Here is a 19,624-nt window from a genome sequence, read left to right as displayed (position 1 = left end):
CCCTGAAATAGCCTCCTGTGCATGCTCTTTCTATATATGCATGCATTGACATTGAGATGCCTTCATGGATCCATGTGCACTACTGGTCAATTGTGGTATAAGACCAGTATGATTTTTTATGTGGTGCCATATAATGAAAATCTTGATATACCCAGGTATAGTTGAACAGTAACATAGTTCAGTGTATGGAAATGACACACCATAAACCTCAAAGACCATTATTTCCTTGTTCCCATGTAAAATCCTGGTGAAAAAAAATAGACCAATTGGAACAGAAAACAGACTCTGATGATCCTCACAGGGTTATTAATATGCATGACCCAGGCCAGGTCGCATTTGATTGGCCAGAACATTTTCAAGTGAGATTCCGACAATTATTATTCCCTCCCTTATTATCTATGAGTAACACATCTTATAATAATTTATTATCATAGCTGATCAAATATTGCCTGACTCTTCTCTGAAAACTGACCAGACTTTAAGGAACAATAGGAAGCTTCTGTTATAGCTTGTCAGAAAGCAAATATGGCCAAAACCAATTATGTCATAGGGCCAGTTTTGAGGGTTGGAAATTCATTCATTCATTTTCTTTTTGCTTAGGCTCTTTATTCATCAGGGGTCGCCACAGCGGAATGAACCGCTAACTTATCCAGCAAACAGCAAATGCCCTTTCAGTTACAACCCAGTACTGGAAAGAAACACCCATACACTCTCACATGCACACACTACGGCCTATTTAGTTCATTCAATTCATTTATATCACATGTCTTTGGATTGTGTGGCAAACTGGACAACACGGAAGAGGGTTGGAAATTGACCAGTAAAACTGTTTCTAGAGATTTTTCTAGAGTTTTTTTTTAACATATTGAAGCCACATATTGAATCGATGCATTCTATCCACTTGTTAAGTCATGACGTATTGGTGATGTATGAAATATTGTTTTATTCCAGATCAAAGCCGCTACTTGTTTGAATTGAGAAAGTTTGTGACCACTTTTTAGTTCAATCACAGATTAAAGTGATTTTTATATAAAATAATTGTGTACACATCAGTCTCTGGACTTGCTTGGACATCTCAGACACCATTGTTTTAACAATTTATAAAAAATATTCATTTTCCGGGCATGTGATATTGGGCATGGATATCAGTGCTTCCCATAGGTTTGAAATATATTTGCAGTGATAGCGGGATTGAAGCACACCATTTCCCCACATCACATAAATAGTTAACTATATGTGACGAACAAAACATAATTATTTTTAACAATAATCATATTGGGAGTCATGGTTGCAAGTGGGTAGCACGATTGCCTCACAGCAAGAAGGTCATGGTTTGAGCCCAGGCTGGGTTAGTTGGCATTTTTGTGTGAAGTTTGCATGTTCTCCTTGTTCACGTGGGTTTCCTCTGGGTGCTCCGCTTTCCCCCACAGTCCAAACACATGCTCTATAGGTGAATTGAAAACGCTAAACTGGTCATAGTGTATGTGTATGAATGCAAAAGTGTATGGGTGTTTCCCAGTGTTGGGTTGCGGCTGGAAAGGCATCTACTGCGTAAAAACATATGCTGGATAAGTTGGTGGTTCATTCCGCTGTGGTGACCCCTGATTAATAAAGGAACTAAGCCGAAAAAAGGAAATGAATGAATGAATAATTTTAATTATTAATACTTTCAAGTTCAAAACAAACTTGAATACCAAAGCATTTTAGATATAAAATAGCCCATGTAATGTAGCCAAATAACTTTATTAAATAATAATATATACAGCAAAAGAGAAATAAATGACAGAAAAATTAATTATAATAATAGTAAAAAAAACGTATCACTAAATGTACTTGGGCAGCCGTTAATATACCCGGGTGGCCCACCCAAATAAATCTATGTGTGGGAAGCACTATGATATATACAGTTGAAGTTAGAATTGGTAGTCCCCCTTCATTTTTTTTCTTTTTTAAATATTTCCCAAATGATGTTTAACAGAGCAAGGACATTTTCACAGTATGTCTGATAATATTTTTTCTTCTGGAGAAAGTCTTATTTGTTTTATTTTGGCTAGAATAAAAGCAGCTTTAAATTTTTTAAAAGCCATTTTAAGGTCAATATTATTAGTCTCTTTAAGCTATATTTTTCTTCGTTAGTCTACAGAACAAACCATCGTTATACTATAACTTATCTAATTACTCTAACCTGCCTAGTTAACTTAATTAACCTAGTTAAGGCTTTAAATGTCTCTTTAACCTGTATAGGAAAAATATCCTATAAAAAAAAAAAAAGAAAAATATCTTGTCAATAATTATGTACTGTCATCATGGCAAAGATAAAATAAATCAGTTATTAGAAATGAGCTATTAAAACTATTATGTTTAGAAATGTGCTGAAAAAAAATCTTTCCTCCGTTAAACAGGGAGGCTGATAATTTGAAGGGGCATTATTTTAGTCAAAATATTATGAGTTTAAAAGAATGCCTGAAAAAATGTTGAAAGCCTGTAACCATTGACATCCATATTTGTTATACCTACAATGGATATCAATGGTTACAGGTTTCCAACACTCTTAAAAATATCATCTTTTGTGTTCAACAGAAGACATAAACTCAAACTGTTTTAGAACAAGTGGAGGATAAATTATGGCTGAATTGTAATTTTTTGGGGACTTTTTTGGATCTTTTTAATATAGTTTAATGTATTTTTTGTTTCCTGTGATTTAAGGCTGTATTTTCTGTATGGTATTCAGCATGGATGATTATCTCCTTCTGAAACATATATTATTATGTTAAAAACTGTAGGGCTGATTCCAAGGGCGCAACTACACATTTACTGAGGGGTATGCCATATTATGCCATTAGCCATATTTTTTCCTCATCAACTTGCATCTGAACACACAACTGAAATAGTATGAAGTAGTAAAAGTATAATTTGACTTGGCATGTCAAGTCACAACGAATTACATCTCATCCCAACCCAAATTTCTTCTCAATTTAATTTTTCTCACTAAATGATTATAGCGGCTTGACATACCTTGCTCCTGTACTTTTTGTACAGTTGTGAAAACAAAATTATAGATATGGGAGTCCTAAAGGGCAAAAGAACATAAAATGCAATCACTTCTCACATGCTCACAGGTCTGTCTTTGCATGAACAATTGACTGAAATTGCTATTACACCTCTCACAAAGTGAAATAAAAAAGACTGTAAAGTGTTTAGTGTAAAAAACAAAAAGAGACAAACTGCCCGAAATGTTTTATTTTAATAAAATTAAATGGGCAAACATTTTTTGTAACTAAAATTAAAGAGCCCATATTATGGGTTTTTGAAAATTCCCCTCCATGTAGTGTGTAACACAGCTCTAAGTGAAGTGAAGTATCCAGCTAAGGCTTAAATCTGTAAGAATACAGTGTTTAAAACTGTTGATTCATCTATAAAAGAGTCGACTCATAGTGCTTCGAACGAGTCGCCTTGATACCGACTCATTAGGTGTTTCGCCATGACGTACGAACGAAACCAAGTTATTCACGTGCACGCGCAAACCCGGGAGATTTCAAACCTGAGGCCCCACCCTCTGACGCAGAAACCCAGACACACACACACACCCACAAACACACACACACACACACACACAAACATGCCGGTTGATTGAAGTCACACTGCAGATGGATATATTGAGTCTCTACCCAAAGATGAAACCTCAGCATTATAACCAAGCAGTTGGAAACTTCTGGAAGCTACATGCTACAAAGAATACTTCATCTGAGTTTGTTAAAGGAAGGATCAGTAAAGAGTAACTGCTGGACGTCAGGATGGGTTTCTTCCATTTCTCAAGTGTAAGTACGTGCGGTTAAAGTTGTTGCCTCGTTTACTCTAGCTTGCAAATGTATTTAGTTGTGATTTGTTACTTGTAACCGCGTGTACTGTATCAGGTTAACTGGCTATATTCTCTTATCGCGTGCAAAGTCACGTTAAAAACGCGACGCGTGCTGCTTTGTTTATGGAGCTCCGTGCTAGAGTTCTGCTCCCGCGATTTATTCGGAAATTTATTCCCGCGCCGCAGAAATCTGGCGCGGGGACAGCCGCGGGAATAAATTTCCGAATAAATCGCGGGAGCGGTCGGTAACGGGTTTAATGTGGGACGGGAGCGGGCTGTCTAGCAATATCACGGATATTGCTATGCGAATTAGAAAGAGAGAGTCTGCTTGGTATGAGAGAGCGTATGAGAGAGAGCGAGAGAGAGAGAGAGAGAGAGAGAGAGAGAGCGAACGAACGAACGAACGAACGAGCTCTGTGTGCTTTGTGCTGTGTATGTGTTTATACAGACAGCTTGGCTGTCTGGACTGTATACTGGGTGATTTTTGGTTGTGTTCTCCGCTCTAGCGGGACCGGGCGCGGCGGGCAGAAAACGGAGCGGGTTCTCAGGCTAAAACCTGGCGGGTGCGGGCGGAAGCGGGAGCGTTGCCATCCGGAGGTGTGTGTGTGTTTTTGTGTGTGTGTGTGGTATGGCGAGTACACGACTGTCTCCTTCGTTCGGTTATCCGTGGCACTATCCACTCGCCATAGTGTGGCAGCTAAAATCCACGCCTACACTATCGAGCGTGTATGAACTGTGATTACTTTTATATTGCTGATTAGCTATTGGCCATTTCCCTCTCTGACTGAAGGCAGTCGACCAATCGCGACAGACTGTCATCGGTCCAATCAGCGCAGATTAGCTCCGCGCTTAGGAGGGGTTTGGGAACAAATGAATCACTGGACGATTCATACAGGAGTCGCTGGGATAATTAGGTAAAAATAAATGCAGATTATAAGACCATGAAAGTGTTTTTTGACCTTGCATGCATATTAGACTGTTGTTGGAGACCCTTACAACCAAGATATGACCCTATTTCATGTATAATATGGGCTCTTTAAAATAGTTTTGAGCAAAAAAAGAAACCAAAAGGCCTGATGTATCAATATAATACATAGTAAATTTATAAAAGCATGTATATGGTATAAAATGTATCTTGATAGAAGGATTAATAAACATTTCATTTCTAAAAAATGTGAATATTCTGACTATTTGTTCATGTGTCAGTTTTAACAGGGTGAACACATCTACATGAACACTTTACACTTGGCTGTGTGACTGCATGTTATTGTGTTAAATTATTTTGAATTAAAATGTGTGTGCCAACGCATGCAACTCATGGTATAATTTTTTATTTAATAACAAAACGTATTTATTTCAAAAATAGTTTTGGCACAATGGCGCCCCCCGATGTGTTGCGCCCTCATACGCCGCATATACCATTGAAATGTATGTGTATTTAAGTACACATTAAATAGTTTGAGTGCAAGTAAAGATATTTTAATGTAAAAAAAGATTGTATTTTTTTAATGAATGCTGTTAATTAGAAGTTTCTTTTCATCGATCGATCAATCATAAAATGAAAACTTTGTTAATTTTAAATATTATTAGTGTTTGAGTACTAATAATTACTGATCATAACAGAATGGCAAATCTGCATATTGTAATATATTCTGATTATGCGACAAGACTGGAGTAATGATGCTGGCAATTAAATAAAAACTAAAATGTTAATCTACATTAAGTAATAAAACAAATATAAATGTTACTGTATTATAAATTGAATTAATCACATTTTATCTGTATTTTTGATTAAACAAATGCAGCCTTTGTGTGCAGAATAGGAATTTGGAATAGATACTTATCTTAAACATACATGCACACACATGTATACACACACGCACGCACGTTTTCTGAGGACTGCATTGTTTGGTGTACAGTTACTCTTGCACCTGTACATTTGTTCTGTCGTTCTCTGGCATGTGCACACACTTCGTTGAGCTTCTGCCAGCAGGACACATCTAATGCATTTATAAGGGGATTAGTTTTGAGGCAATAAAGAGGTGATTGACACGCAGTCTCTTCAGGTAGTTAAAGAGGTATTCAGTAGCACTCTGCTTTTATGGGCTGTCATCACATTCGGATGTCAGACAAACAGAAAAACACTGCGCATGATCTTTCATATGAAGTTACATTTATAAAAAAACACGAATTGATGTTTTTTATTATGCATACTTGATGATTTAATTGGATGCCTTCTAAGAGGATTTTTCTGATGTAGAATGTTGTGTGGTCTCTGCCACCTTGTGGGGGATCAGGTCAATGACCATTTGAGACTTGATAAAGAAATAATAATTTTGAAATATCAATTAAAAAGATCCATCAAAGCACAAATAATTTCTTGTAAACAATTTTAATTTTCTTATTGCTTAATATGTATTACTGATTAAGTAGAACAATTATAATTCTGCCAACATACCTCTGAATACATTTAGAAAAGTATCAGTTTATGTCTGTAATATTATTTGGATTTATCCAAATGTAATAATATATATTTATATATATATCATGTCGTTTTCATTCGCTTATATGGGGGAAGCAGTCTTAGGAGAGAACTCCAGACTTCAGACTCCAGAGAACTCCCAGACACTTCCTCCAGCTCCTCTGGGGGAATCCCGAGGTGTTTCCAGGCCAGCCGAGAGGCATAGTTCCTCTAGCATGTCCTGGGTCTTCCCCAAGACCTTCTCCCCGTGGGACATACCTGGAACACCTCCCTAGGTAGGCGTCCAGGAGGCATCTGAAACAGATACCCGACCCACCTCAGCTGAGTTCTCTCGATGTGGAGGAGCAGCAGCTCTACTCCGAGCTCCTCCAGAGCTCCTCACCCTGTCTATAAGGGTGCACCCTGCCACCCTGCAAAGGAAACTCATTTCAGCCACTTGTATCCGAGATCTTGTCCTTTTGGTTGTAACCCGAAGCTCATGACCATAGTTGATAGTAGTAATGTAGATTGATCGGTAAATCGAGAACACCAAACCTTTTGGTCAGCTCCTTTTTTTATTACAACGGGCCGATGCATCGATCGCATTACTACTGCTGCTGCACCAATCCACCTGTCAATCTCATGTTCCATCCTTCCTTCACTCGTGAGCAAAAACCCAAGATACTTGAACTCCTCCACCTGGGGTAAGGACTTTCCTTTAACCTGGAAATGGCAAACCTTTTTCAGGTTGAGCACCATGGCCTCGGACTTGGAGATGCTGATTCTCATCCCAGCCATGTCACACTCAGCAGCAAACTGCCCCAGTGGTAGTAATTATCATTCATTCATTTTCTTGTCGGCTTAGTTCCCTTTATTAATCTGGGGTCGCTACAGCGGAATCACCTGCCAACTTATCCAGCAAGTTTTTATGCAGCGGATGCCCTTCCAGCCGCAACCCATCTCTGGGAAACATACACACATACACACGCACACTGTGTGTGTGGGACTGTGGGGGAAACCGGAGCACCCGGAGGAAACCCACGCGAACGCAGGAAGAACATGCAAACTCCACACAGAAACGCCAACTGAGCCGAGGATCGAACCAGCAACCCAGCGACCTTCTTGCTGTGAGGCGAATGTGCTACCCGCTGCGTCGCCAGTAATTATCATTATATATTTAAATGAGTAGGTTTTTGTTTACATTGTTACCACTTATTACTTTATGTACGTATACTTGAACTTATATATTAAACTTCTAATTTGACAAATTACAGTTCTTAGTTTTGCAAGACAAACCAAAATGTCAGTCCATTCAAAACGTATGCCCTGATTTATCATTTAATATTTCACTTACTGCTAATAAGATTGTTTGACAGCTGTGCTAATACTTATATTTTGATTCATAAAATATTACATGTATTTTACTTCAGGTACAATTAATCAAGTCAAACCTAAAAGCCCTAAACTTATTTGGCAAACTGATTTTAATATTACATAACATGTTTTTGATATCTGATGGTGTGTTTCTCTGACGTTTGTCGTACTGTAGCTCTGAAGGTATGTGGCATCTGCTGAGACTGTCTGACAGTTTATACAATCAGTCTGCAGCTGCTGAACAGCAAATTATATCTCTGTGTGTGTCCTCTGTTTGTCATTCTACACATATTCTACACGCTATATAATCCTCTGCTCGATGGCCATCTGTGATCATCTCTTCAGGGCCGACATATCATATTCCCCCATTATGTAACGCATCTCGTTATTAACAAGCTGTTTGTTTTTTAGCTTCCTTCCAAGAAGCTTATTATTAAAACACTGAGTGCTTAATACAACTCTGGTAAAAAGCTTGGAATAATGATATTTTGTTTAAGGACGACACATACACTTTATTAAACATATACACATAGACATCACTTATATGCTATAAAATTGCAGGTTAACTATGTCTGCATATAATAACATATGTTACTGTAACTTTAATTTAATTTGATGGTAATGCAATAATGTGCTTCCTTTGTAAAGCTGCTTTAAAACAATGATTATTGTAAATAGCACTATACAAATAAACTTGGAATAAATTGTTGAGTATTTCTTAAAATTACCAGCTGCTATGATACCTCAAAAATAGATATACCTTAAATCATACAGGAAATTATCAAGTCTTTGCAATGAGTTAAAGGAATAGTTCACAGAAGAATGAAAATTTTGTCATTATTTACTCACCCTTGATAAACCTTTATGAGTTTCTTTCCTCTGTTGAACACTAAAGAAGATATTTTGAAGAATGCTGAAAACCTGTAATCACTGACTTCCATAGTATTTGTTTTTTTATACTATGGAAGTCGATGTCAGCTTTCTCCAAAATATCTTCTTTAGTGTTCAACAGTTGAAAGAAACTCATAGTAGGGTAGTTCACACATTGTAGGTTGTAAATAGCAAGTATTTCTTTCTTTTTTGGGTGAATTATTACATTAACTCAAAAAAAGATACAAAAGTGTCTCTACTCTTAAGTGGCACATAATTCTTCAGAAATCCAATATACTGAATTTAATTATCAGTCAATTATTGTCTGTGCTCAGTGCTTTTATTAATTGATTCAATTTAGGGCTTAACGGTGGCGCAGTGGCTAGCACGATCGCCTCACAGTAAGAAAGTCGCTGATTCCAGCCCCAGCTGGGTCATTTGGCATTTCTGTGTGGAGTTTGCAAGTTCTCCCCTGTGTGTATGTGTGTGAATGCAAGAGTGTATGGGTGTTTCCCAGTGTTGGGGTGTGGCTGGAAGGGCATCCGCTGCATAAAACATATGCTGGATAAGTTAGCAGTTCATTTTGCTGTGGTGACCCCCTTTTTTAATAAAGGGACTAAGGGGAAAAGAAATTGAATGGTTGAAGCATTCTATTTCATTAATTCAATAAAGATCAATGAATGGACTTTTTTCTGATAAGAAGCATTATAATTTACTGTAAAAAAATAATAAGAACTGTTAATAAGTAGGAGACAAGTCAACATATTGTTGTTATTGTATTATAGATCAATTATGGTAATCTGTATTAGTGAGCATAATGGCCGATTCACACAGGGCTTCAGCATCAACGCTTGAAAGAGGGCGTGTCTGAAGTTGGGGATGACATAAACATCATTGCAGGGAACTTAATCCACAATTGGCTACTGTCTGAGCTGGGATATTTGCATAAAGCAATCTGATGGGCTGACTCTTATGTTGCTGCTTGAAAAGTTGAGAAATTCCCAACTTTGGTGCCGACAGATCTACAATTTTGTTCAGGAACGCTTGACTTCACCTATTCAAAGTGAATAAGCGATGACGCCCGTCTGAATCGGGCGTAAGAGATTTGTTTTAAAATATTAAAATTCTCAATTATATAAAACATTTGGGCAATACTGTAAAATGTCTTTAAATGAACAGTTCCTCAACTGTTGTGCTTTCTTGAGTATTTTAGATAAAAATTGAACAACAGTTTAACAAGGTGAATTTTAATGGCATTTTTAACGCTACATAGATAAAAGTTCAGCAGCACGGTGGCAAAGTTCAGCAGCATGGTGGCACAGTGGCTAGTACTGTTGCCTCACAGCAAAAAGGCCGCTGGTTCAAGCCCTGACTAGGCATTTCTTTGTGGAGTTTGCATGTTCTCCCCATGTTGGCGTGGGTTTCCTCTGGATGCTCCGGTCTCCCCCACAATTCCAATGACATGTGCTATAGGTGAACTGAATGAGCTAAATTGACCGTAGTGTATGTAAGTGAATGCAAGAGTGTATGGGTGTTTCCCAGTGCTGGGTTGCAGCTAGAAAAGCATTTGCTGCATAAAACATGCTAGATAAGTTGGCGGTTCATTCCGCTTTGGCGACCCCTGATGAATAATGGGACTAAGCCGAAGGAAAATAATAGATAAACATCATCACAATTAAAGAAAATACAGCTTATTAAAGCTTTACATTTTTTATGATCAACAATTATTTTAAAAGTACGAAAAGTGACTTTGCTAAACTTTACGTTATCAAAAATTGTCAAAGCAATCAAGATCCCACAATGCACTTTAAAATCAAAAATAAACTGCAGAAATAATACACAAACTGTAAATGGAGTTCATTTATTTTAAAAGCCTTTGGTTAAATATTATTGAACGTCAGTCTCTCTGTCATCACTGACTGAACCCTTAAATGTCATGATTGAGCGTCATTCTTTCTGTCATCACTAAATGAACCCAGGCTTTTTATGCAACAAAATGTCAAAACAAATCCTAATAAAAACATACAGTCCTAAATGACGCTTCTTTCCATCTCCACGTGAGGCTATAGATGTTTTTGCAATCAGTAATTAAATCACAAATACCCACCGTCAGGCATGTACGCACACAACCACGGTGCGACACACAAAGGAATGCAAGCACTTAGTCCCTTTTTCAATAAGCTCTTGTTGTCCGAACGGTGGAGCTCACTTCACATTATCAAGTTCCCATTCCAGAGGCGCCACCAATCCTCTGGAGATTACTGAATGTTCAGCGACCTGCTATTAATACTCCAGCCAATCACAAAACAAACTATTACTCCTCCAAACAGTCAACTATTTTGCTTTTAATCGCATACAGTGACTGTCCAGGAGAAAATAAGATTATTGTGCGCTTAGCTATGTGTTATCAGTTCCTCTGCTTAGCTGTTTTGTTCAAATTTACAAGCTATCGGGTTTCAGTGTAGCGTGTGGAAAGGGCATTTAGCCGGACTATATCTATCTGTGTGTGGGAAAGTATACTGTAGCACCTGTTTGAGTGTGTTTGAGGATTGTCTGTACCTTACTGTCATTTTTAATTCAACTGATTCTTGGATGCACTCAAAAAAACAAATTATTGGTGTGACCATTTATTGCGTTATTTCACTTATTTTAGGCAAGTGAAACCCAAGAGCAAAATTCATTTTGAACCATTATGGTCAAATCTTTTTCTTTTGAAATACCTTGTTAATTAAACTTGCCTGGAACATTTACTCTTTTGAAACTAATTCATCACATAATATGGAATTTTCTGTTAGTTAGTGCAGTTCAAACTTAGCAAGTGCTTTAATAATGCTTATTGTTGACTGAGACTGATCTCAGTACTAGCATTAGCAGAGGTAGGACTCATGTTTTTTTTTTACCACACTTATGGTTCAATTATTAGTTTGCTGGAAATTAGAACTGAAATTAGAAATAGTTTTGAAACAAAACTTTGCGCTTAACAAATGAAATTATATATGTAGGCTGATTGATGCCTTCAGTGGAGTGCGTACAACACTGTTTCCTTACTCCACGAAAGTAAAGGAGTAAAGTGAAAAGAAAGTAGAGCCGAATGGAGGAGGCTCATTCTTTATCCTCGCACTGCAGATGGTCTGTTAAATTGTTTTCTCGCTAGTGAAGCATTCAGATTTTCCACTTACAAAGTCCGCCATGTAAATAGCAAATGGGCCATGGCGCGACACATATTGACTCTTAAAAGAAATGGGAGATGATACTCTGATTGGTTTAATACATGTTATTCTATTATGCGCTTTAGACTTTGCACCTAGATCATTAAACAAACATTTCTCTTAACTTAAAACACATATATTGCTTTTATTGTCAATGTTTTCCCCTCATCACACTACGTTTGTCAGCATACTGGAATTCAATACCAATAGGTACAAAAATGTTTAAAAATTTCATTTCCAGCGAACATTTAAGCGCTTTAAAACTCTGTTCTTGTATCCGTGGTTACACGCAGTAAACAGTGGTGAGTTTGGTGAATCGATGACCTTCATGGCCAGTCACAGACTTTTCTGTTGAGCATGTGAACACAATGACAAATCAGCACTGTTTAAGAACCTGGGGCCTCATGTATCAACGCTGCGTACGCACAAAAACTTTGCGTACGCCAGGTTTCACGCTCAGAATCGCTCACGTTTGGATTTACTAACAATGAACTGAACGTGGGAATATGCGCAGCTTCACGGCAGCTTTCTGGCTGGCGTACGCACATTTTTTGTGCGTGTCTGTTTTATTTCCATTGGCGACTCCTAGAGGCAGTTGTCTTAAATTCCTCTCTACAAAGTGTCTGAGCCTTGCAATGGCAGCTGTATGAGACGGGTTCATCTAGTAGGTATGTAAGGTTTCCATACCATATAGTTGACCAGCTAAACATTAAAGCACAATTTGCAGCAGTCGCCTGTTTTCCCAATGTAATCTGAGCTATCTACTGCACGCTCATTGCTATAAAGACACTATCAAAAGATGAATTTGCATGCGTGAATCAGAAACATTTCCATTCAATAAATGTGCAAATAAAATATGATGCACAAACTTATTGATGATTCCTACTTGTCTTTCTCGTGATAAATAGTGGGCAAAATCTGATATGTAGCGGGGAAAAAAAGAAGAAAGAGTTCATCAGACGCTGGATTCGAGCCGAGTTTATGCTCGAATGTGTCAGTACATGATCACATGCTTCTTATGAGGTGCGCCACTGAGACTGCTATGGGTACTGCAACATTTTACAGATATAAACCACACTACTTCTTTTTTTAATCCACTCAGTGCGATGTTCAGACCCAACTGTGTTAACCGCATCAGCTAAACTCTCCCACTCTATTTTTTTCTTTTGTTGTTAATTCCGGAGAACAAACTTGCAAATAACACCGCTTTTCTCCGGTCTACCTTCGAAAGCAGCACCTCCATTTCACATTCTGTTCAAAGTTTCTCTTTTTGCTTAATTTTGCCATTGCTTTTTCGTTGGGTTTTGCCAAAGTAGAGTCATTAGCATATTCATACGGGGGAGGAGGCAGGGAGGGGTTTTGTGCTCATGCATGTTGCGCTCAGTTTCACGTTCATTCGGATGTACAAAACAATATGCGTGAGATTCGGCGTATGCAGTGTTTCATACATCTGAATTTTTTTCTGCGTACGCACATTTACAGCTTTGTGCGTACGCAATGTTTTTGTAAGATTTCCACGCAAGTCTTCGTACATGAGGCCCCAGCTCCACAGCGCTTAAATGTTTGCGGGAAATAGACGCATTTAAATATTCAGTACCGATTGGTATCGAATTCCAGTATCGTGGCAACACTACTTTAGATGCTAATCAAGCTGGAATTGATACATGTCCGCTAATAGGTAGTTACACTAACACAATTCCTTCATGCTGTCCCAACACAAATGTACAAATGAAAGATATATATAAACAACAACAACAATTGTGTTAATTCAGCTCTTTTTAAACAAGTAGTTTAAACAAGCAGCAAAAATTCTGACATGCATATTATTTTGGGTTGTACTGAAAAAGTGAATGCTGGATGTCAGATTCATGTATATGTTAAAGAGGAGGAGTTAGGAAAGGTTAGGAACTGTAGGCCAGTTTAGTGCTGACAGGCTGTAAGACTGGCATGCAGAAAATGTCTTGCATGTGTTGTGTGAACTTAAGGGTGGAGGAATGTTTTTAAAGGAATATTCTTGGGAAATTCTTTTGTGGAGACTTAGGGACTATGATGTTGGTTGGTTTGTCCACCAAGTTTAATCCAATTTTTCTGAAATGTCCAGACACTGTATGCCAACAGACTGATCTTCACCCTGTTCAGCACTGAACCAATTGTCCATTGAGATTCTCTGTATTTTCTTGACCCGCATTTGTCTTATATGACTGAATAACGTTTTGTGGGACTTGAATAATTAAGTGACATTTTAAAGACAGAATATTCTAGAAATCACAGATATGGAATGATCAACTTCTCTTGCAGTGGCTGAAAGGCTCATCCCTTTGGCCTACACAACCTGCTGTCAGAGGGTTTCAGTCACTTTACAATCTCTCCAAATTTTACAACATCAATGTAAATGCAAGTTAGGCTGACAGTTAAACGGGTTATCAGATAGAATTGGTTTTCCACCGTTAAAGGACTCTAAAAGGGAATCCACATTCTTGCTAAAATACATAATTGTTGGAATGACGTCATTAGCATTTGATTGTCTATTTGGTTTAGATGAGTCAAGCACAATTAGAGCTTCGTAGAACAATGAGACAATTGAACCACATTGAAAATACACGTCTAAGTCATTTCAGAGTCTCAGCAGCTACTTTGTACAAGCTTTCCAGTAGACTCATCCATGCGCACCTGCTCTTGTTCAGTCACACATTTACTCATGGCTCATTGTGTTCTCCAGCCTGGAATGGACCGACATACTTGCAGACATAGACCCTTTATTTGAGGTGTTGATTGTCAGTCGATCAGAGGAAATCTACTGGTTTAACAGTCACTACATTTGAAGTTCTCTCAGGGGTGTTGAAATGTCCCTCTCTGAGCACACCAAGCCCTTTTTCTTACACTCACTCTGGTTTCAGTCTCTTCACACCTGACTCTAGGATTCACACTGTAATCACACACAAGCGGCCCTCCTCTAAACGATAACAGCAACATCACTGACCAATCACAAACTGGCCAATAGGAAGAAGTATGTTGAGTCCTATAAAAAGCTTTGGATTTGAAGCTGGAGAAACAAGAGACCGACTTGAGAGAATGAGAAGGGACAGTAGATTGTGAAACGAACGTGAAGTCTAGTTAATCTTAACATTTTGTAACGTCTTTTAAAGAGTTTTATCATGAGCTCTAATCTTGTGAAGTCTCTTGCTCGGGTTTATGACCCCAAACCACTTCATGCTCAAAAACGGCATAACAGTGGAAGAGCCGGAGCAAGAAGAGCTTCGCTTTCAACCTCAAACAAATGCTCATCTTCACCAGTTTTGGATCAGCCTACTTCAAAATCTTCTCTAGTACATATTGAAGGACAAGTCAATGATCTGAGCGGTAAGATGGACAAACTCCTCGCCCTGCAGGAGGCATCTCTGAAACGGCTAGATGCCATTGGGCAGGAACATAGCACAGGTGGACGCAGTGTTGAGCAGATGTTGTGTGATGTGCGTGTCGTCATTGAAACTGTTAGAGAAAAGGAGGAACAGCAGGATCAGCGGCTTGATGCTTTGGAGCGACTGGTCAGCAGCATTCAGCAGGTTGTCAGTTTTGTTGCTGAGGCGTTGAAACAAGAGAGTTTGGCCGATCACTTGAAAAACACAAACTCAAAATCCAGCAGCAGGGTGAGTTAAAATTATTTGTGCATATTTCTGAACAGAACAATGCACACGTAATTACTGAAAAATAGAAAAAAACGTGTATAAACTACAGGCAAAAAATAACATTTTATTAAAATGTAACTAAATTTTTTGCCAAAAATTTTATTTTTACTGTCAAAAAATCATTTTACGTTAAAAAAGAAAAATCGACGAAGTTAAACAATCTAACAAATTACCTTTAGCATTTGCTGCTAAAGTCTGTGAAGCAGCTAAATTTTTCGAAAGGAGTGAAATGTATGTGAATGTATGAGTAAATTTGTTACTTTTTTTTACTCTTTAAAGGTTCTTTATTGCTATTGATGGCAACATTCTCTAGATGCAGACTTGATGCAGACTAAGCTGAGACGGCTTATCTTAGACTTGCAATGCCAGACATAATACACTCACTGGAGCTAGTGATGCCACTGTGAGTGTTTGGGTTGGGTATATTGCGCCAAGTCTGCATCCAGACCCTTCTCATTGATGGTTTCATGGAGAACCTTTAAAATTAAAAAATCTTTTCAATACCTAAATAGTTCTATAGATTTTTTAAAATGTATTTCACACTAAGAGAAAAGTATTATTTTAGGAACTGTTCAGGGAAAGTTTGTTGGGGGGAATTGTGTATTGTTTTCAAGTGGATTTACAAGATAATAAATATTTCCATGTCTTTTTGACAGTTTTTTTTCTATGACTATGAATTCTTCTCTTTTATGTGACACTTCTTTTGAAAATCAAGTAAATAGATACATAAACATTTTTTGTGTCTAGCTGCGCTGTTGTCGGCTGCATTGTCCTTGTCATTGGCTTGAGCCATTTATAAATCAGATTGACTGACGACTCAACGAGTGATTCTCAGTAGTGGCTCAAGGACACAACTGTGCATTCAGCTCAGATGATTGTGTGTGAACAGCAATATCAGATTGATTGCTCATTAGCAGCTCAGAGCAATCGAGTCAACTTTGTAATCGACAAGATTGAAAACTGGTGCTTTAATTTTAAGGGGTGTTAAAATGATCATGTGATTTAGACTGGAGTTTTATCAATTTGACACTGTGGTTAAGAAAAAATGCACTTTTAAAAATAAATCCTAATACTTTTCATGACATCTTTAAACATTTTGTTATGCATTCCTGATGTAAAATGCTCTTATTTGTCTCTCTCTAGTTTAGAGAAAAGGATGGGAAGGAGAAATCTAAAGGGTACCCAAAAGGGTTGAAAACCCAGAAGAAAAAGAAGCCACTAGATGCATCAGGTAAGAACCCCCAAGAAATCAAGGATTTAAAATCCAATTTAAATCTAAAAAACCGAATGTTTAACAACAACTAAAAGAAGGAATAAGAAATAAGTAATATGCATAATATGCTTTTTAATAGGCTTTTCAATATTACCTTTTATGATGTGTGTAAAGTTCCAGCATTAATAATGGAGCATTTATCTTCAAAAAATAAATAACAAATTTTGAACTACCTGAAAAGTGTTCCAGCTTGACTTCCTGTTTTGTGATAAATATGCTCAGTGATATTATATGGAATTCACTTTTTGCCTACAAACAATGTTTGCTTTGCAAAATCATCAAAACCATCAAACACTCTAGTTGTACAGTATCTGAGGACTAGAAGTGTTTATTTCATGTGGTCGACATGTTGGGAAAACTGACACATGCTTTATCCGTAAAGCAGAGTAGGCGGATGAGAGCAATGAAATTGCTTTTTTTTTTTTTTTTTTTACTTTTAAGTGGATGTAAACCTCCAAAACAAAATTATGAACTTTAAAAGAGCATAATAAGGATATTTTTCTATCCTTCTCTGTAGTTGTGCCCCCTTATTTCTACTATTTCTACTGCTTCTTCTTTGAGCTCATTTGTATTTTTATCCTTTCCCAGATTCAGTCCAGGCTGGTTTTGAAGAAGTGCAAAAGCTCAACCAACAGAACAATCAGCTTTCTCAATGCACAGCAGAGACAGCAGCCGGCACATCCACGCAACTAGAGATTATTAAAGAGGCACAAACAACAGAGATATTCAGGGAAATAAAAGATGATGCACAGCAGGCAGTGGTGGAAGAAGAGACAAGAGAGAAAGAAAGCATTGCAGAATTACTGCAGGTAACAGGAGAGGATAAAAAGGAGGAAGAAGAAAGAGTACAGAAAGAAGAGGATATAAGGTTAACAGAGGAAAGCCAACTAGCTGCTCCAACTTCATCTGGACAGAATGATAAAATCATCACAGCCACACCAGAAAGGTATTTCCTGGATTTTGTTTTCAATAAATGGCTTTTATGCTTGTAAGGCTGCATATCGTTCAATTAAAAGCACAGAAAAATAGTGATATAGTGAAACATTTTAACTAATTAAATTAACTGCAGCTTTAAATTATTTAAAATAAATTGTTCCTGTGATGACAAAGTTCTGATGTCCCCAATGCAATGCAAGAATTACATTGATGAGGTGCCCAATTTCTTTCAATCACTGACTGATTTTTATAGGCAGCTGAAATTAACAGGTGGAGTTTAGTGAAATTAGTCACTTGTGAATCATTCTCCAGTCCTCTATTGGCCGCACCTATACATACATCCTCTTTTTCTACAAATTCCCTACACAAAATTAAAAGCATAAGACTTCTGAACTGCACATATTCTGTATTAAGTTTCAACTTAGCTGCTGAGCTCAAGTTAATTTTAGACAATCAGGCCTTTGCAGTTCTATTAGCTTTATCTACTTCAGCAAAAATGCTTCATTAGCATGCAAATATCATGCTCAAGAAGAAGTTTAGTTAATATATCACCTTTAAGCAATACATGTACAATTGTTTAATGAAAAGAAAAAAAAAGACAAAAATATATTTAAAATATATTCCTTTTTCCACAATAATGGTTTTGTTGCTTAAAAATTTCTTATTATTATATCCTTATTTTCACGAAAACAGTTGCTGCTTAATGTTTGTTAAAACTGTGATGTATATATTTTGTGAGCATTTTTTTGGGTGTATAGAATAATTTACTAATAGAAAACTATCTCAGAATTTTAATCAGTTTAATGCATGTTTTGATAAATAAAACAAATTGTGTTAAAGTCTTTTCTGAGTCTAAACTTTTAAATAAAAAAGTAATAAAAACCTTGCCAAAGATGGTAATTAAAATGTTATATTATAACATTAATACATATACATATATATATATATATATATATATATATATATATATATATATATATATATATATATATATATATATATATATATATATATATAAAACATTATATATATAACATTATATATTAAATATTGTGGCTGTAAGGGCATCCATTGTGTAAAACATATGGCAGACTAGTTGTCAGTTCATTACACTGTGGCAACCTCTGAAAAATAAGCGAAAGAAAAATAATTAAATGAATAACATAAAAATATAAATAATTTATATAATTTATATAATTTTCATTAATATAATTTTTACAAAAATAATTGAATGCTAAAATAATTGTCTAAATGTATATGTTCATGCAGCTGTGAGGAGAATCTGGAAATAATTTTGAGCACTAAGAGGCATGTAAGTGACGAGTCTCTGACAGATGATCTTAAAAAAAGCAGAGTGGAAGAGGAAGAGGAGGAGGAGAAAGAATTGAAGGAGGAGGAAGAAGAGGCGGGGCTTGAAGCTGCAGAGGCAGGACCAGAGGAGGAGACGGAAGAGGAGAGGAAAGATGCTGAAGCAGTGACTGATGAATATGTCATTGGTAAGAGAATCAGTGTAATGTCGGACCCTAATTATTGAAGGATCTCCCATTTGTAGTGACATTTTTTAATATCTTTTCCCACAGATTCTTCCCCTCCTCCACCTGCACCATTTGAGCATCGTCTTGTGTCAACCAAAACCCACCAGATTACCAGCTACTACAACATCAATAAGGAGGAAGTTCTTGGAGGGTGAGTTACATACATAACTGCTTAAAATTTGGGAAATATTTCATTACTTCTTTTGAAAAAGTCTAATTTGCTAACCCTTTAAGATATTTATTTGATCAAAAATATAGAGTTAAAAAATCATTAGCATTGTTGAATATTATTACAATTTGAAATAATCACTGTCTTTGTGAAAATATTTGACATTGTTATTTATTCTTGTTATTCAAATTTGAACTTTCACCATCATTACTTCAATCTTCAGTGTCACATGATCTTTCAGAAATCATTCTA

The 19,624-nt window shown here is 36.9% G+C and overlaps 1 protein-coding gene and 1 long non-coding RNA gene across 18 annotated transcripts in view; one reads left to right on the top strand and one right to left on the bottom strand.

Moving 5' to 3' along the window:
• The window catches only part of LOC141379245 (uncharacterized), a 53,234-nt gene that overhangs the window by 13,436 nt on the left and 20,174 nt on the right, over positions 1–19,624 (bottom strand). Inside the window, exon 3 of one of the 4 annotated variants that reach the window (XR_012395743.1) lies at positions 13,534–15,262. The exons of the other annotated variants lie outside the window; for them this stretch is intronic. This is a non-coding gene — a long non-coding RNA (uncharacterized lncRNA). Of the gene's footprint in view, positions 1–13,533; positions 15,263–19,624 lie in introns of those variants that run through there. 4 annotated transcript variants of the gene reach the window in all.
• mylk4b (myosin light chain kinase family, member 4b) overlaps positions 1–19,624 on the top strand; it is a 57,568-nt gene that overhangs the window by 23,579 nt on the left and 14,365 nt on the right. For 5 of the 14 annotated variants that reach the window (XM_073933283.1, XM_073933282.1, XM_073933281.1 and 2 more), the window contains 4 exons: positions 16,603–16,690; positions 17,321–17,678; positions 18,938–19,164; positions 19,249–19,354. In XM_073933283.1, coding sequence (XP_073789384.1) covers positions 16,603–16,690; positions 17,321–17,678; positions 18,938–19,164; positions 19,249–19,354 — 779 coding nt within the window. Of the gene's footprint in view, positions 1–14,821; positions 15,421–16,602; positions 16,691–17,320; positions 17,679–18,937; positions 19,165–19,248; positions 19,355–19,624 lie in introns of those variants that run through there. The other 9 variants (XM_068215642.2, XM_073933287.1, XM_073933285.1 and 6 more) reach the window with 5 other exon arrangements.

Source organism: Danio rerio, chromosome 20 (assembly GCF_049306965.1).
Source record: "Danio rerio strain Tuebingen ecotype United States chromosome 20, GRCz12tu, whole genome shotgun sequence".
NCBI lineage: Eukaryota > Metazoa > Chordata > Actinopteri > Cypriniformes > Danionidae > Danio > Danio rerio.
The sequence above is the reverse complement of the archived record's forward strand: the minus strand, read 5'-3'. Positions and strand labels throughout refer to the sequence as shown.